This window comes from Halyomorpha halys, unplaced genomic scaffold (assembly GCF_000696795.3).
Source record: "Halyomorpha halys isolate HHAL.00 unplaced genomic scaffold, Hhal_1.1 Scaffold760.1, whole genome shotgun sequence".
Classification (NCBI taxonomy): Eukaryota; Metazoa; Arthropoda; class Insecta; order Hemiptera; family Pentatomidae; genus Halyomorpha; species Halyomorpha halys.
In genome coordinates, this window is record NW_027106953.1 from 207830 (window position 1) to 223748 (window position 15919).

The following is a 15919-nucleotide window of genomic DNA, read 5'->3' on the forward strand; positions in this document are numbered from 1 at the left end:
AAATAAAAATAAATAATAATTAATAATAAAAATAATAATATTATAAGCACCACCCAAGCTCTATTGGGATGAATTAATTATTACGGGCCATAATCTGCGTCATAATAAACCGGATATTCTCTCATAGATTTAAGAGAAAAAAAAAGAATGTGTTTTCAGACAATATTAACTTTTTCAAATTTAAATCAAACTTGGTCAAATCAATGTAACCAACTTGTTCAAATCAATATTAAAAACTTGTTCAATCTACGTAATCACACTGAATACTGTGTTTCCAGAAAAATAAATTACATTATTTTTTATATTTAAAGTGTCTTTTTATGAATAAAATAAATAAAATGTTTTAAATACTTCTAAAAATAAACAATAATCAATAATAATAATTTTATAAGCACCACCCAAATGGACTCCTCAAAAAAAGTTCCCTCAAGATCTATTGAGATGAATCAATTATTATAGATCGTACTGTGCGTCATAATAAACCAGATATCCTCTCATAGATTTAAGAGCGAAAAAAAGAATTTTTATTTCAGACTATACTAACTTGTCCAATCAAATCCAGTTTGTTCAAATTCAAATCAGGCTTGGTCAAATCATCGTAACCAACTTGTTAAAATCATTGCAACAAACATGTTCAATCTACGTAAGCACATTGAAGGCTGCGTTTATAGAAAAATAAATGACATCATTTTTATATTTAAATTTCTTTTTTTTGTGAAATTATTTTAATAATACTGAAAATAATAATAATAAAAATTAAAAAATAATAATATTATAAGCACCACCCAAGCACCATCCAGACTCCTTTAAAAAGGTCTCCTCCAGCTCTATTGGGATGAATTAATTATTACAGACCTTATAGATTTAAGAATAAAAAAAGGCAAAACTTGTTGATGTCGAGATTCCCAAAGATAATAATATAAGTTCCACTGTGGAAGAATAACTCAGAAAACATCAAGAACTGGCTATAGAACTGAAGGAATTATTTGCAAGGTGTCACCAGCACTCCAATCATAATGCCCACTAATGGACAGACACTAAAATCAACAGTGGCAAGCGCGGATGGTTTGGGATTGTATTCATTTATTGTATTTTTTTTAGCCCAACAAGAGTGCTGTAATTTGTTTTAGGCTGATAACGATGCCGTGAAATGGTGTTAGCCAAACAGAGTATTTTAGGAACCACTGGTGTTCATTGTAGACATAAAAATTTTATCAATATTTTTGTTAGTCAAAACTATGTTAACATAGTATATTCCGCTATTGAACAGTATAAACATTAAACTATTATTAACATTTTGCTGATACCAATGATACGATTAACATTTGGGAGCTTCCAACATAATGTTTTATTATAACATTCAAACGGGGTTATTGGAGCTTTTATTATGGTGAACCTAAATTCAATAAAATCGCCATTATCCAAAGAACACGCTAGCAGTGTACTTCTAACAACCGAAGATAGAATTTCTTTATAATTAGATAAGCTAGTGTTCACCTGGTAATCCAAATGAAAATACTACTTCTGATATATGATTGCAACAGAGATAGGTTCCTAACTTTTTCTTCCCTACCGTAATCATGCAGCTGAGCACATGTTACGGAGTTGCAATCTCTTGAAAGAAAATATGATTGGCTGTGTTAGGATGATCTTACACAAAGGAAGTTTTTAATTGCCTAAATTACAGTCAAGTGGGACTATGACATAAACATCTGGTTACTTGAAACACCTAATTTCTATCCTTAATCCAAGATACTTAAAGATAATATTTTAGGAGAAGAAAAACGATAGAGAATGGGATCTATTAAAATATTAAAAAATAGAAGATACGAGAACTAGGACTTTAGAAACAAAGGAAGATGTTGATTTTTTTTATATCTATTTATTTATTTATTAATTGCTATTTACATCTGCATTTACACACAAACACATTAAGTAAATTTAACGTAAGGTAGATTAACTTAAGTGTTACAGGCGTGTAGAGAAATTGGTAGCATTCTAGTTTTACCTTAGCAGATCTCGTGGCCATCTTGAAACAATTATTAAACAAAATATAAATAATTTATTTCCACCACATAATATAGTGGAATAAATTAAACAAAACCTTCACATTTCATTTGAATTATCAATTCAACAATATTTTTTTAAAAAATATTTATTGACATTTACAACTGTACATCAAGTACAGCCAGTGAATTTAAAGTAAGATCATAATGGTATGATTCAGGCATGTAGAGAAACTACTCATTGGTAGAAATCTAAAAACATGTTTACAATATCAGGTCTGGAGACCATCTTCTTTTCAGTCCCCTCGGAGGAGCGTCAGAAATGAAAGAAGAAGCAAGGATTGAAACTAATGTGTTTGAATGGTTAGGGAGTTTATAATAAATGGATTGATATCTGGTTCGGGCTAGACCTGTTACATATGGAACATTGAAGTCTTTATGTATGATTTTATTTGTGAAAAAGTAAGGAGCATTATGTCAAAGCGAAGGATAGATGTCAAAATAATATATCAAATCTTTCAAGATTGTCTCTACGGACTATGACAATAATACTAAAATATTTCTACGTCCACCATAATTTTTTATTGTTTTTATTTCCATATTTTATGGTGATCTTGTTTTGTTACCACTAAAGAACAATTACATTTCTCTCAATAGCACAATACTGCACTCTTAACCTTTTTCCACGCTGACAATACATCGTTCTTGAACGGACCGATCAAATCGATCGGTTATCGACCGAAAGATTTAACCCCGTTACAGTATTTCATTTTCTAGATGGTAAAAGATTTTGTGTAGTTGTGACTAAACCCAGGAGAAGAAATATATTGTTCTACCAGACACAGGCTTGTTAAGCCTGACAAATACTGCCTTTGTCTCTGACACCTTGTTCCTCAATAGACCTGTGTCTAATCGGAATTGGAGATCTGGGTCTCCGCCAAGTTGGAATTATTCCAAGGGCTGCCTCATCTTCTTGTCCTGCGTAAGATTTAATAGTCATAGATATTAAATGCATTAATAATAGCAAATTTTGATAGAATATTGCAACTTTGCAGTGAAAAACGGTACAACTTAAATCAAAGCACTAAAGAATTGTTCAGTAATTATCGTATTTTTTTATTATTATTGTTTTAAAATTAAATGCACTTTAAATTTATTCATTAATTAAATTTCTGGTTGTTAGTGATGAGTAGAAAGGGATGGTTATTCCTCAATACTAGAGAGAAATTAAGGCATATTGAATTAATTTATTTATCAAAATGAATAATAGAAAAGAAGGTGCTTTGATTCTTAACTATATGACTTTTAGAGAATGTTTAACGAAACAAACGACAGTAATGAGAATTTTTTTAATTTTTTAAGAAAGTAGTAAATTTTTTGAAGAGGTTATACAATTGAAATAATGGTTGTCGAGTGCTCATTTTGGTCTCAAATTTTATAAGATTATCGTATTATTGTCAATTAGACGTATATTTGTGGAACAATGTATTAACAATAAAAAAAAAGACCTAAGATGAAACTTAAAATCCTAAATATCGTTTTAGCTTCTATAATAGCAAAATTTATTAGGCAAGGTTGTTGTTTCTTTTATAAATATCGTATGCCTAATGATCGTAATTATGCCTCAAGACGAATATAATTTAAATTTATCTTTTCACTTTTTTTTTAAACTGGTTTTATTGTTTAATTAAAATAATTTGTATCCAAGTTAATTCTTAAAACACTCTTTATTATTTCTTTAAATGTCCTACGTTTCAGCCAACTTGGCCATACTCAAGGACTATCTTAAATATAAATTTACAACTCGCATCCAACAATCAATTTTATTTTTATTTTTTGCACACTATTCTGCCTTGGTCAATAATTTCCGTCACATCGCCCTATTTTGTCACTTTTTCCGTTGAATTTTAAAACTTTTATCATAAGAGAGTGGTGGTAGTGTAAAGTTAATCCGTAATTAAAAGTTTTAAAATTTAATGGATAAGTGACAAAATAGAGTGATTTTACTGAAATTAAACCATACTTATAATTGTAGGATGATAGTTCGAGTGGTGGTCAATAAAGGTAAACGTTAGTTAAGAATAAATAGTTTTCTTACACTATTTTTGTGTTCCAATCTGACAGCCCTAACGAAGTTCTGCAATGTGGGGCAAAAGGTTGTTTAACAATAAATTGTTTTCTTTTACTATTTTGAGGCATTTCAATCTGAAAGCCCTGGCGAAGCCCTGCAAAGTGGGACAAAACTGATTGTTGGTTAACAATAAACAGTTTTCTTTTACCAATTTGATACCTTTAATGATCGCCGCCCGGGCTATCTTCCAACAATCTACTTCATACGGTCAACTAACTTCTTCTAACAATTTTAATTATTTCGACTTGTAAATAATATAATTAATGAGAAATGGAGTAAAAACAATTTTAAGTTACAGAAACAGAACTGTTCTGTTATGTTTTTTAACAAATAAAAAATTATAACTCATAGAGCTCGACTAGGCTAAAAATTGTATATTTCAACATACATATGTTATTAGTAATTTTTTTAGGTCAATTGTAACGAGTAATTTATTTTAATTTTTTTCGTTAAATTTAACCTAAGCCATTTTATTTTTAAATAAATTCCATACAGTTTAGTTCATTCAAGTTTTCTTTTCTACTGTTTGAGATAATAAAATATACCAATGCATTTTTGAAGTTATTTCTAACAAATCATAGACACAAGAATGTTGTTTATAGTTAACATTGAAAATGATTTAAGTAATATGTTTTTTTATACAACCCAATAGTGCCGGAACAACTAAACTTTAATTACCCATCTTTTGCAGACAATCTTCCACTTATTTTGAGTGGGATATAATAATGACAAAAATAAAGATTATCTTGTTGTACTATAATATAAAGAAATTTAAGATACGTGATTAGATACCTTAGGTTGGCAGCCTCCGGGCCGTACTCCCCCCATCCTATGAGAGGGGGGAACGTGAGCGTGAAGGAGTACAACCAGACGGCCATGACCAAGAGGATGGCGGTCTTCCTCGTGAGCTGCCCGTGGCTCACCGGCCGGCTGATGATGAGGTACCTCTCCAGGGACAGCACGGAGAGGGTCCCGATGGAGGTGATACCTGAGAATCGTTAATGTTATTCATCTGAAATAGAACTTTTAAATAGAAAAAAATAATTTTAAAAAAGGATGTAGGATTTCCTCTGTATTAAAAAAATGGTACTTACGTTTAAATCCGCCTGACATTATGACGCATTACTGATTAAACAATAATAATAATAGCTTTAATAGGGTGTTTAAAAAAAATGACCGTTTTATCAAATTCAAGAGTTCAGAGTTAAATTCAAGAATTTAAAGATTTACAGTCCTTTAAAATCTTTAAATCCTATTATATACTTACCAATACTTAATATTAATCCCTTTAGAGAATTCACTAAGCTTGTTTAATTCCATTCGACTTCTTCAAAAAAAAGTCTTTTTAGTTATTTGTTTCAAAGAAGAAATATGACAATGTCCTACGAAATTCTCGAAATTTAAGGTATAACTCGAAAAAAAAAATTCACAGAGCTGAAGGAACTCATGAAATTATTAAACATGAACGAAAAGGTGTCCTTGACTAGCGCACTGCGCGGCGTTGGTTTGAAAAATTTAGCAGTAGAGATACGACAATGGAAAGGAAGAAGGGCTCCAGGCGACCCTTAATGGATTTTGATGAGGTTCTGCGGGAAGCTGTTAAGTCAAATCAACTTTCTACTGTCAACTTGCTAGGAAGTGTGGTGTCTCGAAAGATACTGTTAGTCGCCATCTACTCTCCATGGGGAAGGTGAAAAAGAGCAGTAGACTGGTCCCTCACCAACTTACTCCTCAGCAATCAGCAATCACTTTCTGTCGAACCAAATAAAAGTTATAGAACTTCATGTGCTCGAACTCTTGACTCATCCACCATATAGTCCAGACCTCGCACCATCGGATTACTACTTGTTTTGATTCATGGCCCATTTCCTTTATAATTCACCATAATTTCAATTTGAAGTTGAGGTCCAAAAGTTGAGCAGATGGCTAATGATGGTAGATAACAATGGACTATACTTTGAGTGGTAATTGTATTTTATATCAAAGCAATAATAATACAAATATTTGTTTGAAAAACGGTCATTTTGTTTTATACACCCCACTATTTACAGTCTTTACAGAATCAAAGCCGCCTTACCGCCTTTACCGCCCCTATGGGAGGTATGAGTCTGGTTTATAAAAAAATTACAAAATTTCCACTTCTTTATTGATTGAAATGTTTTATATTAATTTAAAATAAAATAATAATTTTCCTATAATAAAAAATATATATATTCTATTCTGTAATCGTACACTTGGCTATAAATGATAATTTACTACAATTTCTTTATTGCATTACCATAGATCCCTCCCTATTCCTAGCCACAGTGCCCAAACAGTCTCCTATTCAATGCACTACCTCTTCGCATCTCGCCACCTTGTAATCAGTCTTCTATTCCTTCTGTTGTGTTCCCTTGGAATCCACTCTGTTGCAATGTTGGAGTACCTTCTGGTATCAAGTCCGGCCCATTTCCATTTCAGTTGTTTTCCTTCTTTTGTTAGGCTTTTAACTTTAATCCTCGATTGTACTTTTCTTTGGCTGATCCGGTCTTTTCTTTTGATACCTACCAATTTCTCATAATTGTTTCTGTTGTTTCCCATGTCTGAGATCCATATAAAATTATCGGGTATACACATGTTTACAATTCCTTTACTTTTAATTCTGAAAGTAGATGACTTTTAAAATGTATTTTATGCACCAGTAGTGTTTTTTCCTCATCAGTATCTTTAAATGAGATGAATTGTCCTAAATAAATATAATGCTAGACAAAACTGATATTTGGTTATTAACTTTTACTCCTACTTTCTGTGAATTAATAAATTATAAATCTCTTCAAAGTGATGTAACTGTATTGTATTAATATTAGTAGCGGTATAAAAATTGAATTTAAAAAACCTCTATTTAAATAATATGTACTTTTAAAACAAAAATAACTACAAGTACATGTCAAATCTTGAATCTTTGAAATTCATGACCTTCCACTAAACAGTCAAGAATTTAAAAATTTCAGTACAAAATATTCTCGAATTTATTTCCTTTATACTTCTTAACTCTTATATACAGTGGCCTGTACAAATTCGTAAAAATTGGAGCAACTAGTTCATTGAAAGAATCCTTTAAAAATCAATGACCATATTTTGAATAATTAGCAAAAATAAACTATAACTTAGATGATGCAATCAGTATAAGCGACGCAGGTTGAAATTTATTTCGTGACGGACCCACGAAATGAATCTTGAACTTTCCACTCTGGTTACTGCAGATTGGTTACCTGTAGGATAGCCACCCTATATGACAGAAATTTTATGAATCTAGCCCATATAGCCCATAAAGATATGAGTTAGATTCATACCGTTTCAAGTTAAGTAGCAGTTATTATCCATCATGTATTAAGAAAGAGTAACCTAATTTACAGTTTTAATTTTGCCTCTATATCTGGTCAAACGACTGACTTGGAATCCTCAAACAAGTCTGAAAAGAGAGGAAATGGCTCGTCGAGTCCGACTATAACAATATCCATTAGACAAATGGAATACATTTAAAATCCATTACAAAAGATTCATTTATATGACTAAAATAAGGCCTATCTGGACTTACAGAGTTGAGCCTTGGAGCTCCACTAAACCATCGAATTCCCCTCTTATTCTATCCCTACAATCCCAAATCCTTAATGCTCCTTACTTTGTAGTCATCCATCAGGACCTCAATGTTGCATATGTTGCCGATTTGGCCAGAACCAGATACCAATCCTACATTGATAAACTTCCTAAACACCCAAACTCACTTGTTTCTAACCTGGAATGGTAATGGAGAATTCCTTCATTACCTGATAATCCTCCTAGGCGTCTGAAAAGAAAATGGCCTCATGATCTTCTCCTCTAGAAATGTTATCAGAGTTCTCTCAATACGCAGATTCACCACATGTCATTTTATAACTAACATCAAACTAGTGACTTTGTGTATATTTTAATATAGTTGATATATGAATAAATATTTTTTTTTATTAATTTAGCTTATTCTCTTATGAAAAATTTAATTCATAATATATTTATTTTATTTACTTAATAATTTTATTTGCACATGTAAAAATGAATACAATAACCAAATTAGATGCAATATGTAGAACATGGCATGTGTAAGCATGAGGGAGTCAACATCCCGAGGAACATCCTCTTCACGTTCGACTCGACTAGATTGTTAGTCAAGGAGTTCTCTCATCCAACTCCTCTTCAGTCTTCACTGAGTTACATCTGGAATGTCATTTTCCGACATCTATTGTAAAATTTTGTTGAGATATCCGGGTAATTTGTCGTGAAACCATTTGTAAATCATACGAAAGAGGTTTGTTCCAGTGGTGATGTGTAGGAAATGTCAAGTTTCTTATCTGAATTTGATTGGAATGTTCGTACTTTGGTGAGCGTGCTTTTCATCAGGTCCAAAAATTTGGCGAGTATAAGCCGATTTTTTTTTTAGTAAATAACCATGCACATTCAGTTTCTGTTATACAAAATATCTTACTAAAAAATTACTGAATATCTCGGGACAAGAATATGGCATCCATCATTTTTTAGACAACCAAAACTCTAGATAAAAAAGTCATTAGTATATCAATAAATCCATTTACTGCATTTGTTTGTTTGATATATTTTCCTATAATGTTTTGGAATATAAATTAAATAAAACATTAAATGCGAATCTTAAAATTTTTCTAACTCCTCTGTTGAAAACTTATATCATTTGACTAGATGAAATATTCTCCGGAGTCTTTGATTTATAATCAAGTAATTGAGAAAAGATATTACTTTTGGGTGGGATAAAGACACATATTACATTTTTTCTATTATTTACATTTTACAATCGTTTACAGCTTTAACTTAGACAAATTAAATACAGTAGGAGGAATGTACATTAAACTTGAACATCTAGGGAAAACATAAAAGTTTTAATATCCCAATTTATGTGTCCACAATATAAATATTAGACTGATCGAAGAAGATGGTCGGGGGGGGGGGGGATGCGACCAATAAAGAAAAACATATATAAACAAAAAAATATTTATTTATCCCGACGTTTCGACCTGGGCATCAGGGAGTCAAGTGAGGAACTATGATTAAAAATGGAGAAATATTAGATGATTGCGAATCAATCTTAGCTATTTTTCGTCAAAATTAAAAATTTAATAATTCTGTATTAAATTAGCAAAGTGGAGAAGTAAGTGTTGGCTAGTTTTATAAAAAAAATCATCTTCATTTCAATTAATATTGTTTTCTTTTTTTGTTTTTTATTTTGTTACTTTACAAGTGTTGTTGATATCCTGAAATCCTATTAAATTTAAGATTAAAATTTTCCACCGATTTTATATTTTCTTTATTTACGAAAATCGATTATTATTGCCCAGATAAATCTAGGCATATTTATAAAATAAGACATTTCCAGAATAGAAATATACAATTATTTCTTCCCCAAAGTCACTACTTTTGAAATATTTCCAATTTAATCTTCCATTCGTTCTTCAAAACGAATGGTGTAAATTTTTTTTTTGTAATGTTAATAAATACATGATTTTCAATTTGCCTCATCAAATGATCATAGAAATTCTTTTGTTGTAGGTAAGATTTGTCCATACCCTTTTTAATGGAGAACAGCACGTTGAGAAAGATAGATACCAGAATACCTATTGTTATTTCATCTTTGAACTGTGCACCATTCATAAAGTATCCTTCTCCTCTTTCGACCCCTTCTTCTCTTCCTCTTTCAATTTCTCCTTTTTCTTGTTTCATTCAGCAATACGAAACTTTTGACGTCATTGGAGCAATGCTATCCTTTAAGGAGCCAAGTAGCTCACGCCAACGGTATCAAATTGTATTACTTTTTTGGAAAGATGATTATGTGATGAAATATCATATTTCTGTCAAATCGAAGTTCTATTTTAACGTTATTTCTGGCTGAACCATAACAAGATTGGTAGACATGAAATGGATTATAATAAAATTAATCTCAAATCTATAAAACTAATTATGAACCAGACCAATTATATTTTTTTTCTTCTCGCCTATAGTAGCCAAGTTAGGGAGCAGTTTATTGATTTTACAAACATGCTAACAGCTTTAATGAAACATATTAGTTAAAATACATTTTCATAACATTTATAAATTATAGATAAAATTAAGGAAATAGAAAGTAAATATAAAGTAAAGAAAAAAAATAAAATTAAGTTAATATTAAACCAACAATAAATATAAATTAAAATAAACCATAAATTAAATATTAACAACCATCGAGAATAATTAAAACTGGCAGTCAATGGGCAGAAAATAAAGTGAATTTTGGACCAAAGATTTAAGTTCTGATTTGAATTTTTTGTACAAAATGTGTTGAAGCAAAGGCCAGAACAGATCGTTTATGCCCATTCGTCCTATAATTATATTATATTTAAGTTATTATATTATTATTTTCAATAATGAAACTTTTATAATGAGCGAGGGAAAAATAAATTAAGTCTTTCTAGCTCCTCAAAACTTGGGGTTTTAAATTCCATGGTACGTGGAATCCAAAAAACGAAATCCGTACGTCCGTCGTATTATATTTAAGTTATTATATGCAGTATTATGTTATAAAATTAAGTTATTAAAATGCATCACTAGTATAAAACTATAAGATAAAAACCTACGGTAAATTATTTCATGAAAGGATGGAACTACTTGATTGCTTCGTTGAGTAGCGTTTTTGTCCTGATTTCTGTATAGATAACTGAGCACCAATGATACAGTGTTCTTATAGATATAGACTAGCGCCAAAAATGCTCTAAAATACTGAAGAAACTTGCCTAAAGTTTTTTTCGTAAAGCCCTTTAGGACAAAATAAAGTGCCGGAAAAAAGCCGGGGAAAGCATAGTTCTGAAAACCCAATATTGATTTTCAAATAAATAGAAAACTACACACATCCAGATCCACATTTGAAAGACAATTAAATTTTCTTATAATCTAGAAATATAATTATCGATGTCATTGAAGATATTAAATTAAATCTATACCACCACAGCCCATGAAGGGTCAGCGGTGCAGTAGTTTGTAACGGAGTGCTGTTACTAGACCAACGGTTGTGCAAGGAAATGATTTGGTCAGAATTACGCTCGACCTCCAGATTTTTACCCAATTAAGGGTACCCGATTTAGGAGGATGGGTGGGCCCCAGGAGGGCACCAGAACCCACAAGAGTTGACTCACGGCTATAATGTAACAACAATTTTCTATCCAGCCGGATTCGAACTCGGGTCCTTGAAGTTAGTGGCCACAGCCCTTACCCTACGCCTACCCGCACCCTCTCTCCCCCCTCCACTGAAGATATGGAGAACAATAATTATATTTGGCTTTCTAGCCAAAGCTGTTAGAAAATTATGTGTAAATACTAGATATAATAATATATAATATCCACATATGTCATTTTCGAATTCCTGTCCTATCCAATCCTTCAATGCTAAATCCTTCGTAAAATCAATGCTCCTAACTTTATCACAAATAAAATCATACACAAATACCTCCCCAGGTAGTTACTTCCCTGTATCAAACTATGATCTTACATCAAATTTATTAGATTTATTGTTATGAAGATACAGTTATAAATATCAATAAATAAATATTTGTCATTTATAGATATCATGAATAATTAAATAAACTAATAATCCATTCTGTAATACTTTGAAAGATTTTTTTCTTATGATTTCTCTCTCTAAACCTGAAAGATTCGCTTACGGACTTCATGTTTTAATTGGCATGAAAAATTTCACACCTTAATTGCTCCGCACATGGCCCATTTCAAAACCGAACGGTTCGTCCAATTATTTTTTTTCTCTTGGCATTTTCGTGTTGTATTTTAAACTTTATAAGAAAAATATGTGTATTTTATAATAATGTTTGTTTGTTTAATTACTTTAGAATCTACTGAACAATTTATATTCCTTAATAATATTTTACCACTATTAGGATTGAATTTCATCGGTATAATCAAAGGAATAAACCATTGGATCATGGTGAAAGTAACAATTAGCAAAATTTAAAAGTATTTATTTAAGAGAACATTTTAAAATTAATTTTATTTTTATAATAATTTGAGTATTTATTAATAAGGTCCGTTATTAACAAATATTACTAATGATAAAAAAGTATAGAAATATGTTTATTAAGACAACAGGATCTAATAATTTCTGAAAAAAAAAATAATAATTTCTCCTAATAAAAAATATTAAGGTGGTGGGGTGGCAGAAATGTAAGGCGCTATGCTACTAACTCTAAGGACCCGGAGTTAGCACCCGGCTGTGGCGGATAAGTATTTATTTTGTTACTGTAGCCATGAGTCATTCCTGTTAGTTCTGGAGCCCTTCTGGGGTTCATCCAACCTGTACCCTTAATTGTGAAAAAATCTGGGGGTTGACCGTCATCTTGAACAATTCACCTGCTTGCATAACCGTTGTTATGAAATGAGTACTTGCTTATAAAGTGCTGAGCTCCTGACCCTTCATGAATTGTAGCAGTTCTCATTATTAATAAAAAATATTCACTGTTGTTTTATCCGTAAATGCTAGTTTTAAATGCTTCTGTCTTACAAGAGGAGGCTATGCACGTGGTGTCACCGATTGATTTCAATGAAACTTTTTTTGGTGGTACTAAATCGAAAAATACTAGGCAAGTGTCCGAGGGGTCTTATTCCCAAAGGGCCCTCGGAGCCTAGAAAAGAAAATAGTTTGCATATTTTTATTAATTATTTATGTTATCGCATACCGATAAACCAATCAATTTGATTTTTTTATGTAATAGGTACAACAAATTATTTATCATATTAAACGAGTTTAACTATGTAAAAAATTACAGGAGCCAAAAGTAACTTTAAAAAGGCTGGGGTTGGGAAATAGGGCCAATAAAATATTTTTTGTGAAAATTCGTATTTAAGAGTTTTTGGAGAAAAAAATATACATATAAAACTGTAATAAAAAATTACTTATTGGTCTATTTCGCAATATCAGACGATCTCAATTGTTTCAATAGTGTGGCCTTAACATAGGTTACTGCCAGTGGTGGGGAACGCTTACTTCTTATATCTTATGAGCATCAATAACATCGGGCGATCCAAAATACATCCACCTCTTTCCATGGTGGTTTCCGAACTGCTCACCGTTTTTTAGCCTTAAAGTCAGTGCTTTTTTATATGAAAGCTATTTAAAATAGTTGAAATCCATTCAGGCATTGTTGAACTCGGAAAAATAGAGCCTGGCCTAGGCGTGCCGCCTATTAACATATAGGGCCCACTATCTCACTGGTTACTGCCAAATATATTTTGTTTGAACCTGTCAGGTTTTTTGTGAAAGGAGTATTGGAAGGTTTTTTTTTGGTACGCTTAAAATGGGTCTGAATAGCTTTTCCAGAAAAAAAATTCATAAAATCTAAAAAATATTTTATATATACAGATTCAGCTTTAGAATCGTTATAGTTAAGTTGGATTTGGATAATATTGTAAGGAGCTATAAATTTATTTCATGAACACGGTACAAAAAAAAATAAATATACTCCAAAAAAATCATTACAAGAGCCGGGAAGAAAAAAAGGCAGTTATCTCACCCTAATTTTTTAATACTTTAATGAAAACTATTTATAATTACTGGTCAATTATACAGACTGATGAGTCTGCCAAATACAGGTATGGGGATTAAAAAATGGTGGCTGTTTCAAAACCTTAAAAAAACATTAATTTTTATTCGGAGCTCTATACCTTAAAACTACCAACAACACCAGAAAATCTAAAAGAACATTATTTAAAGAAGGATAAATTTGCTGAAATATTAGCCATAATAGAACTATTTACGTCCAATAGTTCTCGAGATATAGCCTTCTAAAAAGCAACATTTTATAAAAATGTTAATTTTATAAAAAACTGAAATATCATTAGTTAGTGAATCTATTTTGAGAAATCTATATCTCAATAACCATTCGACGTACAGATGTCTATTAGCACTCAAATTAAAGCTAATTTAATGTACTATAAAGTATTTATCACCTTTACCTACGTAGAAATAGTAGTTTTCATGATATTTGCTAAAATAACTTGATGTATAGTTCGGACAATAAGTTTGATTCATGAAAAACTTTATTTCAGAAACCATTGGACGTACAGATGTCTGCCAGCACTCAAATTAATGCTAGTTAAATTTACTATAAAATATTTTATAACTTTTATCTTTGTAGGAGTTGTAGTTTTTATTATATTTGACAAAATAAACTCACAAAGTGTTAATTTCTAGTTGTTCGTATAAAATTTTGGATTTAGAAAAATATATCTCTAGTACTCTATATATCCATAAGACACACATATGTCTACCAACACTCAAAATAAAGAAAATTTAACTTACTATAAAGTAGTTTATGACAATTATCTTCATAGGGGTAGTATTTTTTTATTATATTCATATATGTATATAAATTTGGCAAATGAAAATTTGTCCAAACTACTATAAATCAATTTATTTTAACAGATTTCATGAAAACTACTACTCCTAGGAAAATAAATGTCATAAATTACTTTATAGCTCATTGAACTAGCTTTAATTAGAGTGCTAATAGACACCTGTACGTTAAATGATTTTTCAAAATAAATTCACTAACTACTGATTTTTCAGTACGCTCCATACACCACTTTTATGAAGTATTGCTTTTTAAAAAGCTATATCTCGAGAACTATTCAACATAAACAGCTCTATTAGGGCTCATATTTTAGCAAATTTACTCTACTTTAAATGGTGCTCTCTTAGATTTTGTATTGTTGGTCGTCGTAAAGATATAGAGCTCCGAATAAAACATAAATTATTTTTAACGTTTTGAAACAGCCGCTATTTTTTAACCCCTCTACCTATACTTGGCAGACTCATTAATTTTATGAAATAACTGCCTTTTTTCGCTTTTGGGCTCTTGTACTAATCGTATATATCGCAATATATCAAATTTAGGTGTTTCAAAATAAGCTTAAATTAAATCTGTCTTTACTTTACCTAAAAGTTTTTTTTTCTGAATACTTTAGTATAAAGGCTTTTGGTTTTTATAATTATTTACACACTTAAACTCATTAGATACGATCAATAAACTTTTGCTCTTATTATACATAAAAATTCAACTGGATTGGTATATAATAACAATTAAATTCATGCAGAGCAGAGGTGGCAAACAATAGTACAAAACTTTTATAATTATTTAAAAAATATTTTTTTCGGGCGCATTGGCAAGAAGCATCAGACACTTGTATAATAATTTTCGACCTAGAACCACCAGAAAAAAGTTTCATTTAAATCGGTGATCCCGTATGTGTAGTAAGTTCAAAATGATAATCGTTAAGCACCACGTGGATATATCAATTAAAAACTATTTATCAATGTAATTTAGACTATATAAGAAACATTATTAACTTTTAAAACCTCGGAATAATTGTTCAAATTTACATAAATAATTCAAATAATTACGTTACCTAGAATGGCCATGAAGAATCCATAGATTATGCACATGGTCTTGCCAAATATCCATGTTTTCGCTACAGCAGAAACAAATGTGAATGGGTTTCCCAAAAGAGAGACAGAAAAATCTGACATGATCAAATTCAGGAGAATATAGTTGAGGGGTGTCCAAAGCTGAAACAAAAAAAAAAAATCATGTCATTGTTCAATTCAAAAATATGTATATTTTATAACTCATACATTAAAATTGTATAATATTGAACTCACTAACCAAACACACGTGAACTTGAAAAATGCACGTTTCATCACAAA

General features: G+C 30.8%; 1 protein-coding gene across 1 annotated transcript in view; it reads right to left on the bottom strand.

Annotated features, from left to right (window-relative positions):
- Positions 1-15919, bottom strand: part of LOC106685949 (pinopsin) — a 109086-nt gene that overhangs the window by 35709 nt on the left and 57458 nt on the right. The window contains exons 4-5 of the mRNA XM_014428976.2: positions 15622-15781; positions 4930-5125 (exon numbers count right to left, since the gene is read on the bottom strand). Of these exons, the coding sequence (XP_014284462.1) occupies positions 4930-5125; positions 15622-15781 (356 nt within the window). The remainder of the gene's footprint in view (positions 1-4929; positions 5126-15621; positions 15782-15919) is intronic.